We start from the raw sequence: 21,005 nt of genomic DNA on the forward strand, positions 1-21,005 counted from the left end.
CAATTTTATTTAATAAAAATTTTGTTATTACTAAACTGCTTTGTTTAGGGAGTAGTTACAAGAAAGACGTCTGTACATACTCAGTACAGTCACAGTTTTTTAAATGTTTTCGATCTGCGGTTGGTTGAGTCCACAGATGTGTAACCCACCGGTACGGAGGGCCAACTGTATTTAGAAAACAAGATGAATCAATGCACTTACCAGTACTCACAGCAAGTGTTTTCCTGATTGCTAAGACTGCCTGTAGTAAAATGCCTGTTTTCTGACTGCTATGAGACAGCCTGGATTCCACAGCATCCAAAGGAATTTAGAAATTATGAAAGGCTTCTGTATGCAGGAACAAGGACTACACATATGGCCTTTAGTGACGTATCGCCTGCAAGTCTTGGAGATTGTGTTAGCTCCATAGCAGTTATCTTAGCGGGTGTTTCATGCCTCATTGTTGCCTATCATCGAGATTTGTTTGGAAGGAATATAGTGTTCTATTTCTGTCTCAGAAAAACATCGTAAACTATTAAACTTTTTTTTTTTAGCAAACTCATGAAATTTCATCTTGTAGCAGTTAAAACATTCTCAATTCTTAACTGCTAGAGTTAAAAAGTAAAAGTTATTGAAAATATCATCTGTCTTATTGCTAAGCTTCAGAAATTGGATTTTAAAAGAAGAAAGAATACTAAAAGTCAGAGGAAGGAGAGCGAGAGAGCTAAACATCTAGCAAACCACTGCCAAGAGCCAGTAGCACTCTGTACGTATTCCTGGCCTGATCTTACAGACAAAGTCAGGCCTTAGAAATATTCAGTAACTTTTCCTAGTTTGGCTAAGCAAGATGTAATGAGTAGACAGTGGAGTTAGCATTCAAATGAGATCAGACTGGAAAACACAGATTGCTTTCCATTCTACTCAGTTTCCCATATGTTTTCTCCATCACAAAACACAATATCATCTAATTGATTTGCACAAGGATATGCCTGTTGGCAGTTTTAAAGACCATGTCCCAATAATTGCCTTCTATTAAAACAAAAAAGTTATATTCCTCCAATCCCTATTGTGTTCTTGTTAGGTTTGAAATGTGCTCGGTCCTAAGGATCTGAAAATAACCAGGTAAATACAGAAAAGAAGTGAAATCTGTACTAGGTCCTGAAGGATGAACAATCCACGTGTGCTTACAGAGAACAGGAAAACAATGGCCTTCAGCTGAAGGCGGCACCTTATCTTTTAAAGGACGATTTTATATTTATTTCTGCGTTAATCAAAGTTCTAGTCCGTGCCCAGGTCCAGCGTATCTTGTTTGGAGCTGTGTTTGGAGAGGGTGGGATATTGAGTAGGGGTGAACGATGAAGGGGTTCATGGAAGCCGCCGAGAGCACATATTCGCTGGTTGTGTGTGTTCAGGTCTGCGTTGCTCCAGAGTGAAAAGCAGTCGCTCCGAAGGCGTGAAGAGAGGCCCTTTTTCTCCAGAGCTGTCTTGAAGCAGGCCGGGGCGGGTCTCACAGAGTCTGTCTTTGTACTTCAGGCTCCATTTCCTGAGCTGAGTGTGATGGGGCCCGCCCCTCCTGTGGTGAAGAGGCTGTGGCTGCCGAGTGGCTTTTCAGTCAGACCTAAACTCAGCCTGCCTTTGCCCAACAGGAGTCGGCCTGCCGAAGCAGCGTCCACCCTGCTCGTCAGTCTGTGCCGGGACACGCCGTGCCCTGTGTTATGTTCAATGCCTTTCAGGTTTTCTTTGGAAAGTAGCATCACTGCGACCTGTAGATGAATGATCGTGTTTGTCTTTAATCCATTCAGAATTAAGGGGTCACTCTGGATACTCAATTATTTGTGGGCGTGGACATTGGCATGAATAACTGATAGCAAATGTAGCAACTTGTTCCCTGTGAAGGACTTTCCCATCCCAGCTTTAGAAAGTGCGGCCCTGTCTCACTGTGGGAGATGGCCAGGGATGTCCACAGGTCCTGGCTGTGTCACTCCTGATTCTGAGTAGTCATTGTCCATACGGAATTGGGATCATGGCTCATTCCAGCCTGTGGCAGCCTTGGTTCTTGGCTGATGTGCCCATCCTTCAGCACATTTCCTAAAGCTGATAGCCGCGTTTCCCAGGGACAGCATGACTCTCGCCTGGGGCCTGCCCCTCTGCCTAGCACCTGTCCTGTAGTTCTTGGTAAGGGGGTCACATCAAAGTTAGTGGGGACATAAAGTTCCAAGGATATTCCTGGGTTCTGGATATGTCTGTACTATGAAGGGAGGCCGCTCTTTACAGAAGCTGCAGCAGGTGGGAAACTTTGGTGCTTGTCATCTCTCTGCACTTAATTAGGAGGTGGTCATAGAAGAAAGGTGGTCATGTCACACTTAAGAAGCTAACAGAAATGTGGAGCTCAAAGGAACCTTAATGGCCACTCAATCTCAAGAACCTTAATGAACCTACTCAGTCTCCAGAAATCCTCCTGGAGAGGTCAAGTGCTGACTGCTGTTCCGAGTTTGAGATACTGCTGCTAACTTGCCTCTCCAATAATTTTATGACATTTCTTTCCCATATGTATGTAAATATATATGGGTTTTGGGACTAGCTTAGCAGAAATAACTCTCTGTATCTATAGAATGAAAATGATCATAACATCCTCTGTGTTTTCAACATCTAGTTTTAAAATTAATTTTAATTTTATAGAGATAATGTCTTGCTCTGTCACCCAGGCTGGAGTGCGGTGGCCTAGTCATAGCTCCCTGCAGCCTCAAACTCCTGGGCTCAACGGATTCTTTCACCTTAGCCTTCTGAGCAACTGGGACTCAAGGCGTGTCACCAAGCTGGGCTGATTTTTTTATTGTTTGTAGAGATGGGGTCTTATTGGCCGGGCGTGGTGGCTCAAGCCTGTAATCCCAGCACTTTGGGAGGCCGAGACGGGCGGATCACCAGGTCAGGAGATCAAGACCATCCTGGCTAACATGGTGAAACCCCATCTCTACTAAAAAATACAAAAAAATTAGCCGGGCGAGGTGGTGGGTACCTGTAGTCCCAGCTGCTCGGGAGGCTGAGGCAGGAGAATGGCGTGAACCCGGGAGGTGGAGCTTGTAGTGAGCTGAGATCTGGCCACTACACTCCAGCCTGGGCGACAGAGCGAGACTCCATCTCAAAAAAAAAAAAAGAGAGAGAGAGAGATGGGGTCTTACTCTGTTGCTGTGGCTGGTCTCAAACTCCTAGCCTCAAATGATCCTCCCACCTTGGCCTCTCAAAGTGCTGGGATCAAGGCATGAACCACCACACACAGCCCTCAGTGTTTATTTTGTCCTCTCTGATTTCTCAGCTTTTCATGTTAATATGTAAGTTGGATATCTCCACTCCTACCTGTGGATCTGATCCCTTTGCTTAATCCTTTCAGTGTTGCCAATAACTGATGATGGTCATTTCCCAGTCCCACTGAGGTAATGGTATCTTATCCAAAGAGAAGAGATTAATTTGGGGGTTGGATTTTCCTTTTTTTATTTCAAGGCGGGGCTTCCCTCTGTCACACAGGCCGGCGTGCAGTGGTACAGTCTCAGCTGTCCGCAGCCTCAACCTCTCAGTCTCAAGTGATCCTCCCACCTCAGCCTCCCAAAGTGCTGGGATTATAGGCATGAGCCACCAATGACCAGCCAGGATTTCAAGACTTCCTTGAACTATGGTTTAGGTTTTTGTTGTAGCATTCTTTTAATCTGGTAAATGTGGGCTCTGATCACTAAAAAAAAATTTAAGCTAAAAGTCACAGCTCCTTGTTCTGTCATGACCCTTTCTACATTAGTAGTATAACTTCTTCCAAAACCATCTTAGAAGGGTGGCTGGCTGATGTGCCCATCTTTGAGCCCATTTCCTAAAGTTGGTGGTTGTCCTTTGCCACAGAATAGTGTGACTCTGTTCCCTGGGCTCCTCCATCTAGCACCTGTCCCGTAGTGCTTGGTAATGGGGCCATATCCAAGCTGGTGGGGACATCAAAGGGTTGTTGGGTCACATCCTTTGAGCAGATGCCTCATTTCTTTTTTTTTTTTTTTTTTTTTTTGAGACAGAGTCTGGCTCTGTCGTCGCCAGGCCCCATGTAATGTCGCGATACAAGCATCAATGCAAGCTATACCTCACCCGCGGATTCACACCAATTCTCCTAGCTCTCAGCCTCCCCTGAGTAGCTGGGAGGTACAGGCGCCCGGCGCCACGTCGCCCGGGCTAGTTTTTTTTGTATTTTTTAGTAGAGGGACGGAGGTTTCACCGTGAAGTTACGCCAGGGAAATTGGTGTCCTCGATCTCCTGACTTAGTGAATCCGCCCGTCTCGGCCTCCCAAATGCTGGGATTACAGGCTTGAGCCACCGCGCGTGGTCGCTGTATAACTCCAGCCGCCTACGAGCATTCATGTTCGAGAGAAGGCGGCAGCTTTTTCCTTCTTTCTGTTTTGTTTTGCATACACAATAATCTCTAGTGAATGCCTCTGGTTTAAGATCCTATAATCCCACGCGTGTTAGTCTAGTGTCCTGACCCCATCTCTGGATTGAAAGTGCTTGGGAAACAGAAACTATCCTTTTGTACCAGATGCCAATGAAAAGTGAAAGTGAACAAACAGACCCTACCAAATTCTAAGAATTGAGGCCAAGAGAGCTTTTGAAAACTAATGATTTTAACAACAACAACAAAATTTTATATAGAGAATGAAAACACTGGATTTTATTTGCCTCCTTCTAGAATTTAGGCTTTATTGGGATGGATAACCTTGAGAATTAATTCCTACTTTCTGCTGTTTTGTATCTGAGTATTATGCATTTTACCTTAGTCCGAATGACTAGGCTCAAACCCAGCCATTCATTCCGTGGTCTTCGCTAGTTTCTCAGTTCATGAGAAAAGATACTGATGTTCCAGATTTCGCCTCATGGCGGTGCTTCTCCAAGTATGTTGCGTGAATGTGCATTTGAACCACCTGGGATGTTGTTAAAATGCTGATTCTGATTTTACAGACCTGGCGCAGGGTCCAGGAATCTGAATTTCTCACCAGCTCCCGGTCATGCTGATGCTGCTGGTCCATCGGCCCGACTATGAGTAGCAAGGCCAGAGGATACCTTCTTTTGGTGTAGTAATATGTGTTGTCGTGAAAAGAGAGCGTCATGGCCAAACGCGATGGTTAAATTCTGTGTGAAACAAGATAGTACAGCCGTCAGAGCGAACTTCTTAGAGCCTGTGATTACCGATGAATCCTGTAAGATGTCCGAGAAGTAGATACAGTATACAGTGGTTTTCAGACTATTCCCTTGGAGCACAGTATGCAACTAGTATTCCATGAGATATACACAGGAGACTTTACATGAGAGAGAGAGTGTCTGCTGTGAAAAACAATATCAAGGAGTCTTTTCGAGTCTATAGTTTAATAAACTACCACCTTTATTGTGAATGTGCCTCTATTGAATGAATTGTCTGTTAAACATCTTAAATATTTGCCTCTTTTAAATCATCTTTTTAAGTTCCTGTAAGAGGCTGGGCTCCGTGGCTCATGCCTGTAATCCCAGCACTTTGGAAGGCTGAGGTGGGCGGACCACCTGAGGTCAGGAGTTTGAGACCAGCCTGGCCAACATGGTGAAACCCCATCTCTACTAAAAATACAAAACTTAGCTGGGTGTGCTGGTGCACACCTGTAATCCCAGCTACTCGGCTGAAGCAGGAGAATCACCTGAACCGGGAGGTGGAGGTTGCCGTGAGCAGAGATCACGCCACTGCACTCCAGCCTGGTCGACAGAGCGAGACTCCATCTCAAAATAAAATGAATAAAATTTCTGGAAGAGAAAGATTTCCAGCTGATGTGGTCATAAGAGTTTGTGTGATCTTGTGTATGTTTCACTTGTAGTGCGGGTAACTAAGGCTACGAGTTTCCCAGAAAACTGTCCTTACCTGCATTTAAGGGTGGGATGCACCAGATCAATAGAAATAGCCACAGTTATTTGAAGATAAGAAAAGCCTACAATATCGGGTATAGTCAACATGTGTGTTATGACTAATCATACAGCTTTTCATTCTGAGTTCATGCTGTGATTTCTCTGGGAACTAACATGTTATTAGGGGATCACAGGTTTTTTGGAGCAACAGCAGCAGCATGATGGCTAATCCCCAGTCAAGAGCCAGTGCTTCTCTAAACACTGGACTATGTTCTCGAGTAACTGTGAGGATTATTGACTGTCCAGTTATCCCTACTCCACAGATGTGGAAAGTGAGCTTCCTGGAGACTTGGAAACTTTCCCTGATTTTGTTATGGGAAAGCAGATTTTGAACATAGGCAGTCTGACTCCAAAGCTCATCACTGTAAAGCCTGCATTTTACTAATTGGCACTATCACTTGTTTAACCCCGATGGATGGATGGATGGATGGATGGATGGATCTATTTTAGAGACAGGATCTAGCTCTGTAACTCAACACTGGAGTGCAGTGGTGTGATTATAGTTTACTGCAACCTCGAACTCCTGGGCCCAAGTGATCTTCCCATCTCAGACTCCTGAGTAACTAGGATCACAGGCGTGTGCCACTCTGCCCAGCTAATTTTTTATTTTTTATTTTTTTTTATTTTTAGAGACAGGATCTCACTCTGTCCCCGAGGCTGGAGTACAGTGGTACGATCATAGCTTACTGCAGCCTCCACCTTCTGGGCTCAAGCAATCCTCCCACCTCAGCCTCCTGAGTAGCTGGGACCACAGGCACATGCCACTATGCATGGCTAATATAATTTTTTTTTTTTTTTAGTAGAGACGGGGCCTCGCTATGTTGCCCAGGCTTGTCTCAAACTCCTGAGCTCAATTGATCCTCCCACCTTGGCCTCCCAAAGTGTTGGGATTATAGGTGTGAGCCACCTTGCCCAGACCTGTTTTTAATTTTTAGAGATAGGGTCTTGCTGTGTTGCTCAGACTGGTCATGAATTCCTGGGCTTAAGCAATCCTGCTGCGTCATCCTCCTGAGTAGTTGGGATTACAGGCATGAGCCAGCAGGCCCAGCTTAAACCCGCATTTATTAAGAGGTTACTATGAGGTCACTACTTTGCATATATATTATCTCATTGTTCATAAAGTTAAAAAAGCAGTGTCTTCTGCTTATGGGGAAATGGAAGGAAGCTCACTCTTTGTTAACAGTCATTTCACAATACGAAAGACAGACTTGCTCGTCATAGATAATTTGGAAAGTATAGAAGAGTATAGACGAGGCGGGCGGATCACAAGGTCAGGAGATCGAGACCATCCTGGCTAACACGGTGAAAGCCCGTCTCTACTAAAATACAAAAAACTAGCCGGGCGAGGTGGCGGGCGCCTGTAGTCCCAGCTACTCAGGAGGCTGAGGCAGGAGAATGGCGTGAACCCGGGAGGCGGAGCTTGCAGTGAGCTGAGATCCGGCCACTGCACTCCAGCCTGGGCGACAGAGCAAGACTCCGTCTCAAAAAAAAAAAAAAAAAAAAAGAGTATAGAGGAAATAAAAACAACCCAGAATATATTACCTGGAGAGAACTTTACATGTATGCCTTTACATGTATGCCTTTACATGTATACCTTCTGAACAAAATCACTCTTTTAAAGTGATTTCATGAATTTATAGCTAACAATACAATGTCATAACTCAAATTTTTGTCATACCACGTTGTGAAATCCTAACTATATTTTTGAACTAAGTGACCCCAGTGCTTTTTTCTTGTGAAATAAATAGCTTTTGAAAAGCTCTCTGAAAGTTTAACTCAGGTTTAGGGTTTGTAGTTAAAAGCAGCACATACCATTTCTCCTACCTTCACTGAAGGCTCTCAACAGCACCTGATGGCTTGTGAGTGTGTTTGGCTTTGGTGTGTATAGGTTTTGCTTTAGATTAGAAGTTTCTTCTGAAGGCCCCCGCAATGTCACTGTAGCCACTAGCCCTTGGTCACACGGAGTGTGGAGCCAGCTGTCAGTTTCTGGGCAGGCTCTGGCTGGGAACGCACACAGCGTCAAAGCAGTGAATAAGCGATTTCTGCAGTTCCCGTAGCTGCCAGCCCGTGCAGTCCTCGGTGATGCTTGGGGACCGGCTCCTCAGTCACAGCCCGGTCCTGCTCTGAAGGTTGCCGTTTTCCAAACAGAAGGATGGTAGCTAGAGGAGAGATAGCAAGATTCTGGAGTCTGGAAAGCCTTCACTTGGGTATGTGTGCAGAGAATGGATTGTTGTACTGTGACATGATGCTGGTTCAGCTGTTTTCCTTCCCAAGTTGCAGTTCGTTCTTTCTGTCTCTCTCTCTCTCTCCTCTCTCTTTCTCTCTTTCTCTCTCTCACTCACTCACTCTCTCTCTCTGCTGCTTGTCAGGTGTGAGCATGTGGGGAAAAGCTCATTCTTCTTGTAAAGGGTACTGAGGATAGTTTTAGTTGTGGACATAGTCAGTTGAAGGAATTGGTTTTGTTTATGGCACAGTTGCTTGTCTGGAGTAGAAAATCGTAAGAATCAAGCCTGAACCATCCTTCCTGAGTAAGGGGTCTGGGTTTTGCTGCTGGTATTGTTACTGGTTTTTGCTTCTATTACATGAAATTCCTTTATTCAAGAGTATATTGTTGGGGTGTATAAAAATGTTTCTTGCTAATTTAGGATGTGTGAGGTTTAAGACTGTGAACTGATCTTTGAAAAATAGTTTCCTGTTTTCAAAAGTGACATTACCCAGTATTTGCTTACTGCTTTGTGCCTTATCTCCCGCTTTCTTTTTAGTATTTCTGTGAGTATTGTCAGCTGGACTCTTTGGAGTATTAAATGTGAAAGAAACGGTCTACTCTCACACTAGGAAGCCGTAAACTCTAATCCTCTCATTCTTAAAAGGAAGTAAGAAAAAACAAGACTTCACAGACAGACTTTTCCCTGGCTGCACTACATGGATACAATAGGATGCTTTAGAAACAGATCTTGTCTCTGTTTTCGCCCTAAATAGCCGCCAGCGCCTCGCCTGAAATGAATGGGAACGTAGATGGCAGCTCGAGGCAGCCTGGGGCCCTGTCGGAGCAGTACAGTTTGTAGTTTGTGCTTTCTTCCTTGTTTTGATTGGTTTCTGTGCTGGCAGAGAGAAAGCAGGGATGTGGTTACGGCTTCTGTGTCTGGCGGATTATCAAAACAAGACTGGCGTGTACTCCGCTTTACCAGCCAAAATTTAGAAAAAAGAAAAAAAAGTTGCCCTGCGATTTCTATATTGAGAACACAGACCACATGAGTGAGAGCGCTCGGCAACGCTAGCAAGACGGCACTGGCAAGACCCGGGTGGAGGAAGCGGACATGCGGGTGCTCCCTCCCAGGGTTCCTGCACCCATGGCCTTGAGCAGGGGTGTGTTCATTCCTGCGGGGAGCGCAGCCAGCATGAACGCGCAGGGGCGGGGCGGGTGGCCCCGGCTGTCCTCCAGCATTCCTCCACCCCCTTCCACAGAGTGGAGGCCGAGGGGAGCCCGACCCAGCCTCCAGCTCTGAGCGGTGCTCCCTCGGTGCTGCTGGAGAAATAGCATCCCAGAGTCTGCCCTCTGCGGCCTTGACCCTCTGCAGCAGTCCCTCGCCTGCCTCACTGAGAGGGGCCTCGGTCCGTGCACTGCGAAAACTGCTGCCACTCCTATATGCGCTATACTGAGCGAATACATGTAATAAAATGACAACAAGCACCATATTTAAAACCAATAATAAAGCTTACCTGTGGTGGGTTTTTTTTTCATTTGAGAGCCCTGAGGGGGCAGAGGAGGTGTTGTAGGGCTCTGACAGACCCTGAGGGACAGCCTAGTGGCTCCCAGGAGGACGCCATGTCAGGGAGGGCGGGTGTGTGGGTTGTCTGCTGTTTTGTGCTGTCCTGTCCTGTCCTCCTGTCAGTGTGAGTTGACGCCGAGCTTGAGACAGGCTCAGAGCAGGATTGCTTTGCTGGCAGACACACCTGGCTTTGAGTCCAGCCCCACAACATGGGGACAGTCACCTAACCTCTTTGAGCCACAGGTTCCTCCTTCATAACCAGACAGCAACACTCCAAGATGCTTGTGAGGCTCGCAAGAGGATTTATTCCAGTGCTGAGCGCAGTGCCTGGTGCACTTTAAGACGCCTGGAAGCCAGATGGGTGATTGCTCAGGTCCGTCCAGCCAGCTGGGCAGCCGTCAGAAACGGGGAGGGCTGACGAGACACCGACCCAGAGAGCTGTCAGGGAGCGGCGGAGCAGAGGAGAGGTCCCAGGATGGATCGGCAGGTGTCAGCCAGAATGGACGGGAGGAGCCGTGCTCAGAGCCAGCAGCCCCAGAACAAGCAACTCCTGACTAAGAACAGAAGACAGACACTGTGGGACAAGCCAGAGGTAAAACCTAAGAGCTTTACCGCAAGACAGAAGGAAGCCCAGAGCCAACGCCCCAGCTCGGAACTGGAGACAGGACAGAGGCTGGGTTTTGAGAGCAGGAGAGAGTGGAGCTGCTGGCTTGGTTGTGGGGTCTGGAGCCAATGGGATGTTGGCTGCCCAGGGTGCAGGGCGCTACGTTGCATACTGATGTGAAGCTGTACATCGGGAGAATGATTTTTAAAAGCTCCTTAGACATTAATAACAGATTATCAGTGAGCGTTAATATGTCAATTTCTAAGATTCCTTTTGATCGTACTGTTGTCCACGTTTAAAAGATTGAAAAATACTATTTATGAAGAATGGCTTGAAAGTCTAGATTGGATATGCTAGTGACTTTTCCAACAGTAACATTTTACATTCTGGAGCGTGAAACATATTTCATACTTTAATTCAGTCACCCAACACTGACTGTTAAGCATGTTCCTTGTCTTTGAGAAAGTCATAGCTAGGATAGGAGTAGGGGGAGGATATAAAGGGACAGATACAAACTTAATAATAACAATAATATAAATGTGATGCATATTTTAAAAGAGGTTAGTCTAACATGTTTCTAGAACATCAAAGGCAGATATTGTTATGACAGAGGATCAGGGAGCTGAAAAATAAGTCCTGGAACCGTCACCAAGCAATGATGGTTACAACTTTTGTTTGTTGTTTGTTTGGTTTGTTTTGTTTCTTTAAGTTTATTTTTAAATAGAGACGGGATCTTGTTATGTTGCCCAGGCTGGTCTTGAACTCCTGGCCTCAAGCAATCCTCCTGCCTCAGCCTCCTGGAGCGCTGAGATTCCAGGCCTGAGCCACTTCACCCGGCCAGTGGTTAAACTTTTGGAGGATGGGCCAGAATTTGACGGGCTCTTTCGGGTGGGAAAGTTGCTGCAGGTGGAGAGGTCAGCGTGGATGGATGAAAGGATTTCGTCCTGTTCATTGGAACAAGGAACGCTCTATGATACAGATTGGCTAACACAGAGGTTTCCAGCCAATGCTCAGAATCCATTGCCTGCAACTTGTGGCTTGCTGCATGGACAGGCAACAAAAGGCTTATGTCCTAGAACAACCTGAGCCTGTGGTGTGGTTTAAGTAAGCTTCACCTGAAGGTCCAGTCGTTCCCACATTTTTCCAGGTGTCAGAATCATTTGAGGAGCTTTTCAAAACAAATTCTCAGCATACATTCCCCACCCCCACCACCCAGCCTGACTCAGTGGCCCAGGGCAGGGAGGCTCTTGATTTTTCTAAACGTTTTCCATGTGAATAGATGCCACAGGCCCTGGGTGTTTGGGAACCACTAAAGGGGGATGGACCCTGAAGTCGTGCATCATGTTTTGACATTGTCAGTTCCTGTGACCCAGCTCATCCCTCTGTGTGCATCTCCATGGTCTGAGCTCTTGGAGTCCACCCGTGGTTTCAGCCCACGGAGCAGCAGCCCATGACAGCTGCTCCCGGCTGTGAACACGAGCCGCCCGCCTGGGCTGGCCATTTCCGTTTTTAAGATGGGAAGTCAGAATGGCTTATCTCAACTCTGAGGAAGTCTGAGCGATCAGCGAGAGGTTTTCTCAAATACATGGTTTTAGCAGATTATTTTAAGAGTGGGGGAATTTCCCTGAAGTCAAGGGAGGGGAAGTTCCCTGCGAAGGACTAGTGCTGGGTGGGAGATGCTGGCCCGGAACCAGCTGCTCATTAGCTAGGCAGTGTTGGAGACTGCCTCATGAAAGTAGCTAAAATCTGTATCTCCTCCTTGTCAAGTGCCTGATGTTTAAGGGCTGTGTTAGATCTCACCTCCCTTTCCTTTAACAAAACACCTCAACCTCCACCCTGTTACCACACCCTCACCAGGACTACCCTCCCCCACTTATAAGTCAGGGGCTTTTTTTTTTCCTGATGTCTTCTCTAACTGTATTTGTAACAGTCCTTCTGATTTAAAACAAAATGACACCTCCCGTATGGCTACCACGTTGTTCTCTGTAGTAGTTCCTAAAGCTATAACTGGCCAGGGCTGAAAATGTGGACTGGGGCGTTCTACTCCCTGACAGCTGCAGCCAGGAGGAAAGCAGGGATGGGGAGGAAGATGAGACGTTAGCGTGAGGGATGGACTGGGGAAGGACTGCTGCGGCCCCAGGAGTCAGGAGCCCCCAGAGGGCAGTGTTTCTGGGAGTGATGGTTAACTATGAGTATTGAACAAGACCATTATAAATTCACTTGATTACATTTTTGGAATTGACAGTACTCTGTGGAACAGATGTGTTCTCTTGAAATGGTCCCCAGTCAGAGAGGGGCTGATGGTCAGCACGCAGTTTTAATGATGAAGGATGTGCTCCTTCTACCTGACTGACGCTGCGGGAAGTGTCGTCGAAAGAGCCTGCTCTGTCTACTCTCAGATTGATTGTATGTAGGCATTTGGGGTTTTAAAACTGATTTCAATTTGGAGCAGTCTTTGCTTCTTGTGTACAAGATCGTTTTCAAAAATGGCTTTTTGGGCCAGGTGCAGTGGCTCACGCCTGTAATCCCAGCACTTTGGGAAGCCAAGGCAGAGGTGGATCACCTGAGGTCAGGAGTTTGAGACCAGCCTGGCCAACATGGCAAAACCCCATCTCTACTAAAAATACAAAAATTAGCTGGATGTGGTGGCACACACCTGTAATCTCAGCTACTCGGTAGGCTGAGGCAGGAGAGTCGCTTGAACCCTGGAGGCAGAGGTTGCAGTGAGCCGAGATCGTGCCACTGCACTCTAGCCTGGGCAACAAAAATCCCTGGCTGAGGGATTTTTCTAGCTACAGTCTCAGATGAGCAGAGGGGTGGGAGTCAGAGAGACCTGGGTTCCCATCCTGGTTCGGACCCAGCCCCTGTGTAGCCCTGATAAATGACTCAACTTCTTGGAACCTCAGTTTCCACATCAGCAATTTGCAGTTCAATTGGAAATCACATACTTGTCCCCCACCCCTCCCCCAAAAAATGTTTTTCCACACTTGTTTTTTCAACAAAAGAAACTACAGTCGGTGAGAATGTGGAGAAATTGCACTGTTGGTGGGAATGTGAAATGATGCAGCCATTGTGGAAAACAGTATGGAGGGCCCTCAAAGAATTAAGACTAGAATTACCGTTTGATCCAGTATGCTAGAGAATTGAAAGCAGGGTCTCAGAAAGATAGTAGCACATCACTCACATTAGCCACGTGGTAAAAGCAGCCCAAATGTTTACCCACAAACAGATCAACAGAATGTGGTGTGTATACACACAATGGAATATTTTGGGTTTTTTTTTTTTTTCCTTTTTTAAAAATCAATAGAAGTGCTGCCAAACAATGGAATATTATATAGTGGTTTAAAAGAAGGAAATGCTAACACTCGGTACACATGAATGGATGTCAAGGACATTATGCTTAGTGAAATAAACCAGCCACACAAGGACATACACTGTATGATTCCATTCATATGAAGTATCTAAAGTAGTCAACATCATAGAAACAGAAAGTGGAAAGGTGGTTGCCAAGGAACAGGAGAGGAAGAAGAGAAAAGTCATGTTTAAGAAGTATGGCAGTTTTGCAAGATGAAAAAGTTCTGTCACACACAGTATGAATATACTTGACACTGCTGAACCGGAACTGTGTGCTTAAAAGTGGTTAAGATGGTAAAATTTAACGTTATGTGTTCATCACATAGGAGGAAGGAAACAACATTTACTTTTTCATTATTATAATATATTCATTTCTCCTGATTTTAGTGACATATATTTTGAGAATTTATAATAGCTTTACAGCATCGAAATTCCCCTAGATAAGAAGTCACCATTATTAACTTTCATCTGTAGTTGAGGATCGAAGCCCCTTGAAGTCAGTGAGGAACGGAAAGAGGTGAAGGTGGTAGCAGCACCGGCCTACGGGTCTGGTGATCGTGAGGAACTCTGCCCAGCGGAACTGGCCTGAGCTTTGACGCGCTGTGGACTATGACATGTAGGATTTTTCAGCTGAACTGCAAATTGCTGTTTCCCCATCAGCAATTCATAATTCAACTGAACAATGTCTATTGAGAGTATGTGACACTTGAAAAGCTGTTCAGGTAGAGTGGAGTCAGATTACAGAGAAGATACACTGTAGAATAATTTTGTCATGAAGCGATAGACAACTCCCATGTCATTTCTTGTGACATCATAAAACCACTGTTTTAAGAAGTTCACCTGGGAAGTAATATATAGGATGGCTTGGGGAGGGAAACAAGAGTCACGAAGACTGGCTGAGGGATTTTTCTAGCTACAGTCTCAGATGAGCAGAGGGGTGGGAGTCAGAGAGACCTGGGTTCCCATCCTGGTTCGGACCCAGCCCCTGTGTAGCCCTGATAAATGACTCAACTACTTGGAACCTCAGTTTCCACATCAGCAATTTGCAGTTCAGTTGGAAATCACATACTGCGTGCCTTCTGTATGCCAGATACTATTCTAGGGGCTGGAAAGACAAAAATCAAACATCTGTCCTTTGCTGTAAGCCTGTCCTGTCCACACGTAGAAGGACAGTAAGCGTGGGGAATCACAGAAAACCACCAGGCTTAGACAAAGCATCAAAGCGTAGCGCAGAGATTCTTCCTGTCTAGATGTCAGACACTGAGCAATCCCACTCCATAAAACACACTGAAATTACGGGACACAGGAGTCATTAACTTTAAGGGACTTTAAAATCGTGAAGGTGGTTGGGGTGGTGAAGGGAAAAGGATACAACCAGAAAATGGAATCAGGTCCTTGACAGGCCCCACTGGGAGCAGGGATTGGGAGTCGGAAGAAAGGGTCAGTGAGGGAGCTCCGGGGAGGGCAGGACATACGGCTGCTCTCCAGAATGGGACCAAAACACCCAGATTTGGATACTAAGACTGTTTTTAATATCATTTTGTCTTGTTACAAGTAACAGAGCCACTGCTGGGGGAGGCAGTTCCGCCCAGTGGGTAAGAGTTAGATGGCCTGGGCCTGCTGCACATAGCTCTGTGTTATTGGGACTTGAGTTTCCTCATCTAGAAATGGGGACAACTCACAGTACCTCCCATGTAGCATTGTCATGAGGATTATATGAGCCTGTTCACCTCCACAGCTTAAATCAGTGCCTAGCACATTATAGGTGCCTGATAAAATAACATCTTGCAATTCTACTTTTATTTTTTTTTTAATTTATAGAGATGGGTCTTATTTTGTTACCCAGGCTGGTCTCAAACTCCTGGGCTCAAGGGATCCTCCTGCCTCAGTCTTCCAAAGTGCTGGGATTACACGCATGAGCTACCGTGCCCAGCCACATCTTGCAATTCTATACTGTTTTTCAGTTTACAGGGTGCTTTCATATATCATCATTCCACTTGAAGCTCAAAGCACACTAATAACAAGTACTTGTTCAGAATGTATAAACAACCCTGAGAGATGGGTATTATCATCCACATTCAACAGGTGAAAAAAAACAAAGAAACTCGACCAAGGACTCATACTCAAAACAGAAAAATACAGACAAGAAAAAAATGTGCATCACTATCATTTGAAGGGAAGTTCATCTGACCCCAAAGCCTTGCACAAAGTCCACATGCTGTACTTCTTCCCTTCCCTTCCCTTCCCTTCCTTTCCCTTTCTCCTTCCTTCCCTCCTTCCTTCCCTCCTTCTTTCCCTCCTTCCTTCCCTCCCTGCTTCCCTCCTTCCCTCCTTTCTTCCTCCCTCCCTCCCTTCCTCCCTCCTTCCCTCCCTCCCTTCGCTCCCATGTGTGCCAGGCGGGCCTAGGTGTTAGGAACAGTTAAGAATAAAGCAGACAAGCATTACTGCCTTTCTGGAGCTTACATTCTGGACAGTGAACAGAATACATTAGACGGTGACAAAAGCTATGGAGAAAACTAAACCAGGGGAGACGGTAGAGTAAGAGTGAGGGTTGTGGTTTTAAGTGGGATGGTGAAGGTGAGAGAGGGAGCCACTGTGTGTGTACCTGGGGAGAGCTGTCAGGCACACGAACAGCGGCCCTGGGCAAGGAGTGCCTGCGGTCTTTGCAGCCAGGAGCCATTGGTTGAAGAGGGGTGGGAGGCACAGTGTATCTGGGGAAAGGTCTCTAGAATTTTGGCTCTCTCCCCTGTGGATGATTCTGAGCAGAGGAGTGACACAATCCAGTCTAGGAACGGTTTGCCAGCATCACTCTGGCAGCTTCGGCCTCCCAGGGGCAGTGGTGGCAGCAGGGAGACCAGGAGGGGCTGCTGGAGGGAGCCCGAAGCTGGGTGGGAACCCAGGCTTAAGTGGTGGGAGGGGACCCAGGCTTGAGTGGTGGGAGAGGGGTAAGAGGTAGCCAGATTCTGGACACCTTCAGGAACTTGAGTCAGATCTGCCAGTGAGTGGGTCGTGGGATGTGAGAGGCAGAAGAATAACCTCTGAATAGGTAAAACATACAGGCTAATGCCTGCTTTACAGACAGGAACACTGAAGCTGAAAGAACTGAAGTGACTTGCACCAAGGTCATGTAGTTAGGAAGTTAGTGAAGCAAGGACATTGACCCGGGAGTTTTCACTCCAGGCGCCATGCCTTTCCCTCGTCCGTGTTGCCAGTCTCTTGCCCCTGGCCTCTGCCCCCTCACCTGCCAGGACTGAGTCAGCCAACGCATGAGCGCCTCGAGCCATCTTACTTCCGCAGTGTTGCTGACTGCTAATCCATGATGTTGAAACAGTGGCTGTTGAAACCTCTCTTGTGATTAACCTTGGCCAGAGTTGTCTTTTTTTCTTTACTTTTTTTCTTTTGGGACAAAGTCTTGCTCTCTTGCCCAGGCTGGAGTGTAGTGGTACAATCAGAGCTCATTGCAGACTGGAAATCCTAGGCTCAAGCCATCCTCCCGCCTCAGCCTCCTGAGTAGCTGGGACTACAGGTGCGCACCACTGCCCCCGGCAGAGCTGTTTTGCTAAGTATTTATGAAAAACTCAGAGAGCCATCGGTATTTCCAGTCCATGTCTCTGTCCAGAGAGTTTTCTCCTGGTACCTCCTGTAAAGGTCTAACACTTTTCAATAGACTCCTGTTAATTGTGAATTTATGCACGAATACAACCTGGTTTTTTTCTTTCTTTACTGATTTTCACAGCAGCAGCTAGATCATGGTAAAGAATTCTCCCGTGGAAAACACTGTTTAGTTCTTCGAGGAGAAAGTGTCGTTTTCAGAGCTTTGCTCTGGGTGGGAAGCCCCAACGCCTTTGTTTTACTGAGATTCACTTTTTTTTTTTTTCGCTCAACCATGGTTTAAACTGATAAGGAAAAATGCTGTTGGTACCAGATAGTGCCAGATCAGTGCTTGCAAAATTGGAAGATTCCTGCTGCTTTAGGCATTAGACACACAGGGTTTGTGTATATCCTCCTCACCCAGGAGCATCAGGATATCTCAGCCAGTAAGCAGCACAGTTCTTGGGCCTCGTGGTCTGAGCAGGGTTAGAGAAGGCTCCAGGGTTAGAGAAGGCTTTTGTCTTTTTTTTTTTTTTTTTTTTTGAGACGGAGTCTCGCTCTGCCGCCCAGGCTGGAGTGCTGTGGCCGGATCTCAGCTCACTGCAAGCTCCGCCTCCCGGGTTCACGCCATTCTCCTGCCTCAGCCTCCCGAGTAGCTGGGACTACAGGCGCCCACCACCTCGCCCGGCTAATTTTTTTGTATTTTTAGTAGAGACGGGGTTTCACCGTGTCAGCCAGGATGGTCTCGATCTCCTGACCTCGTGATCCACCCGTCTCGGCCTCCCAAAGTGCTGGGATTACAGGCTTGAGCCACCGCGCCCGGCCGAGAAGGCTTTTGTCTTAAGTGCTGTTTCCCTTGGAGTCTAAGACGTACTCACGCATGAAAAAAATGATGTGCTTCCTCAAGGCGTCCCCCAAGCAACCCCGAAACACACACACCAGCAAAGCATACTAGGCTAGGTGACCTCCTGCTCTCTGCCCGTATGCACCCTGACCTAGCATAGGAAGCAGAAGTTACATTTAAAATCAAACAGTCACCACGCATTGTCCAGGCTCTAATGTGTTTCTCAGACAGCACAGGTCTGGCTTTCTCAGGACCTCCAGCCACACCCCCAGCAAAATAGACACAGATCCACACACGACCCCCAGCAAGACAGACATGGATTCCCACAAGCATAGCTGGCTCCCTGCTGCCCACCCACCCGTGCTCCCAGGGTGCACTCCCTTCTCCAGAGGCACCAGGCCCTGCCATGCCCCTGACAGCCGTCTCCTCTCCTTTAATAAGCAGGTAAGAAAGCTAGGGCCCAGAAGGCAACACCGAGGCTGTAGAGTGCTTTCTTCTGCCCCTTGCTTTGTGCTCAGGCCCAGGAATTTACTCCTCCCCCACCCCCGTCTCTTGGTCTCTTAGACAGCTCACTTTTCCTCCCAGACACAGGCCCTGACCTTTCCTGACCAAGACTGGGGATGGGCCCAGGCAGGGGAGTGGAGGTGGATAGAGGGTAACTGGCATCATGCACTCAGAGCCTGGAACCCTGACTTGGTGCACGCTGAGAGCTCTCGCCCAGCTTCCATTGTCAGCTGGTCCAAGGTTCCCTGGCTGTCGCGGTGTCCGGTGCACCTGTCTGGGTGGTTTCACGGCTAGGGTACAGGTGCAGATCCATGTGCCATGCCTCACTGTGGTGTGTGCTGTCATGGATGTAAGCAGCTGGCTCCCCTGGAATCACAGGAGGGTTCTGGAGAGGAGGTGATGGTGGCTGGGATGTGGGGGTTTCCCTGAGACGGACACCCGTGGCGGAGGGGGAAGCAATTGGAAAGCCAGGGCCCGTGAGCAGACCCAGTTCAGTGGGCGCCACTGAGAGGTGCTGTGTCCAGAGCTCAGGCTTACAGGACTGGGGCTGCCAGGTGGGAGGTGGTCTGAGCACAGTCTCAGAGAGGGGCTGGGGCCGGGCTGGGAGAGGTGTCGCTGGCGGCATGTGCACACCTTCCTGCTTTCCCTCCGTCCTGCTTCAGGAGCTCCGTGCATCATGAGTGCATGAGCTTGAATTCCTCCTCGTCATCACAGCTCTGTCTCTGCTTGGCAAGAAAGACCTAAAATGCTGGTGCGTGAAATACTACTTCTGCAGTGTTGATTACCCCCGTTATTATGGATCTTTTTCCGTGTTTATCATTGTTCTAGTGTCAGATTCCTGGGCTCTGTTTATAGAATCGGTTGCTTCTGACAGCAGTGTGGCTGAAATGATGAGGGGAGGGGAGGAGAGACATGAGGGAAGCAGGAGGCCAAGCATGGTGGTAGGGGGTGGGGATCTGGGGCTGGACGTGTGTCTGCCGAGCACCTGGCACATGGCCAGTGCGGATAAGATGAGCTGTGCATAGAAAATGCAGGTTGCATTGATCCAAATATAAAACATCTCCCCAAGAAAGAACTTTTCAGTCAGAAACCAGGCCCATCCTTTTCTAGTCAAGTAACTAGAAACATGGAGTTGCCAAGTCCCTGAGAAAAGCAAGTCCGTGGAGCACCATCCCAGGGCAACCTTCAGCCAGCCCTCTGTCCTTCCCAGCACACTGGCTTCTCCCTCAGACTTCTGCTTTTTGTTAAATCTCCAGGGAACTTGGAATTTTTCCAAAACGTCCTTGACCCTGTCTCTTGCTGCAGGCATGAACTTGGCCTCCCGACATGGATCTCAGTTCCTGATGCCATTTCCTGGGGCCGCTCCTGTTGCCGCCCACTCCCACTGTGTTCTCCCCAGCTGGCTTCCCTGGCCCCAGGCTCTGCGCCAACAGCTCTTCCTCCACGTCCTGGCAAAGTCTGTCATTAGCCCAGCCCTCACCGGGTGGGACACCTTCACCACAGTAGCACTCTCTGTGGAGTTCCAGCTATGGTCAAGGAGGCGAAGAGTTTCACGTGCATTCTGTCGCCTGATTCTTCAAAAAGGACACGAAGCCCAGATAAATGAGGTCACTTGGTTTAGGTCCCATGCCCACAGAAGGGCAGGACCAGAATTCAGAGCAGCCTCCGTGATCCTAAAACCTCTTCTCTTTCTGTCATATGAGGGGACTCTACTTAGGTCCTGTGGCTTCCTTCCTCCGAACCCTGGAAGAGCAGCCCGGGCTGAACTCTAGCCTGTGAGGCCCTTCTGTGTGCCCCCGATCTTCGCAGTCTCGTCTTTCATGAGATGTGCTGGGAGTCCGTGGAGCACATGCTTCGTATCAGCCACCTTCGATTCGCAATCAGGGGCCATCACCCTGTTCTGAGTAGTCTGCCCCTCTTCCAGGAAGCCTTTCCCTGACTGAGGAGGATCCCTTTCTTTTTAAAATCCTGCCACTTGCTTCGGACTCTCCTTATTATATTTCCACTTCCTGGCTGCAGTCATCAGTATTTGGGGGTTTTGTTTGTTTGTTTTTTTATACTTTAAGTTCTAGGGTACATGTACACAACATGCAGGTTTGTTACATATGTATACATGTGCCATGTTGGTGTGCTGCACCCATTAACCTGTCATTTACTTTAGGTATATCTCCTAATGCTATCCCTCCCCCCTACCCCCACCCCACAACAGGCCCGGTGTGTGATGTTCCCCTTCCTGTGTCCAAGTGATCTCATTGTTCAGTTCCCACCTATGAGTGAGAACATGCGGGGTTTGGTTTTCTGTCCTTGTGATAGTTTGCTGAGAATGATGGTTTCCAGCTGCATCCATGTCCCTACAAAGGACATGAACTCATCATTATTTATGGCTTCATAGTATTCCGTGATATAT

General features: G+C 47.5%; 1 protein-coding gene across 5 annotated transcripts in view; it reads left to right on the forward strand.

The window, feature by feature from the left end:
- The window catches only part of SPATA13 (spermatogenesis associated 13), a 97,936-nt gene that overhangs the window by 48,782 nt on the left and 28,149 nt on the right, over window positions 1-21,005 (forward strand). The window contains exons 1-2 of one of the 5 annotated variants that reach the window (XM_017852189.1): window positions 8,057-8,138; window positions 8,694-10,293. The exons of 3 other annotated variants lie outside the window; for them this stretch is intronic. Coding sequence is in view for 1 of the 2 variants with exons in the window: in XM_017852185.1 (XP_017707674.1) it covers window positions 8,084-8,138 (55 nt within the window). In the remaining variant the exon portion in view is untranslated. Of the gene's footprint in view, window positions 1-7,917; window positions 8,139-8,693; window positions 10,294-21,005 lie in introns of those variants that run through there. One more of the 5 variants, XM_017852185.1, reaches the window with a different exon arrangement.

This window comes from Rhinopithecus bieti, unplaced genomic scaffold (genome assembly GCF_001698545.2).
Source record: "Rhinopithecus bieti isolate Rb0 unplaced genomic scaffold, ASM169854v2 scaffold_2247, whole genome shotgun sequence".
Lineage (NCBI taxonomy): Eukaryota > Metazoa > Chordata > Mammalia > Primates > Cercopithecidae > Rhinopithecus > Rhinopithecus bieti.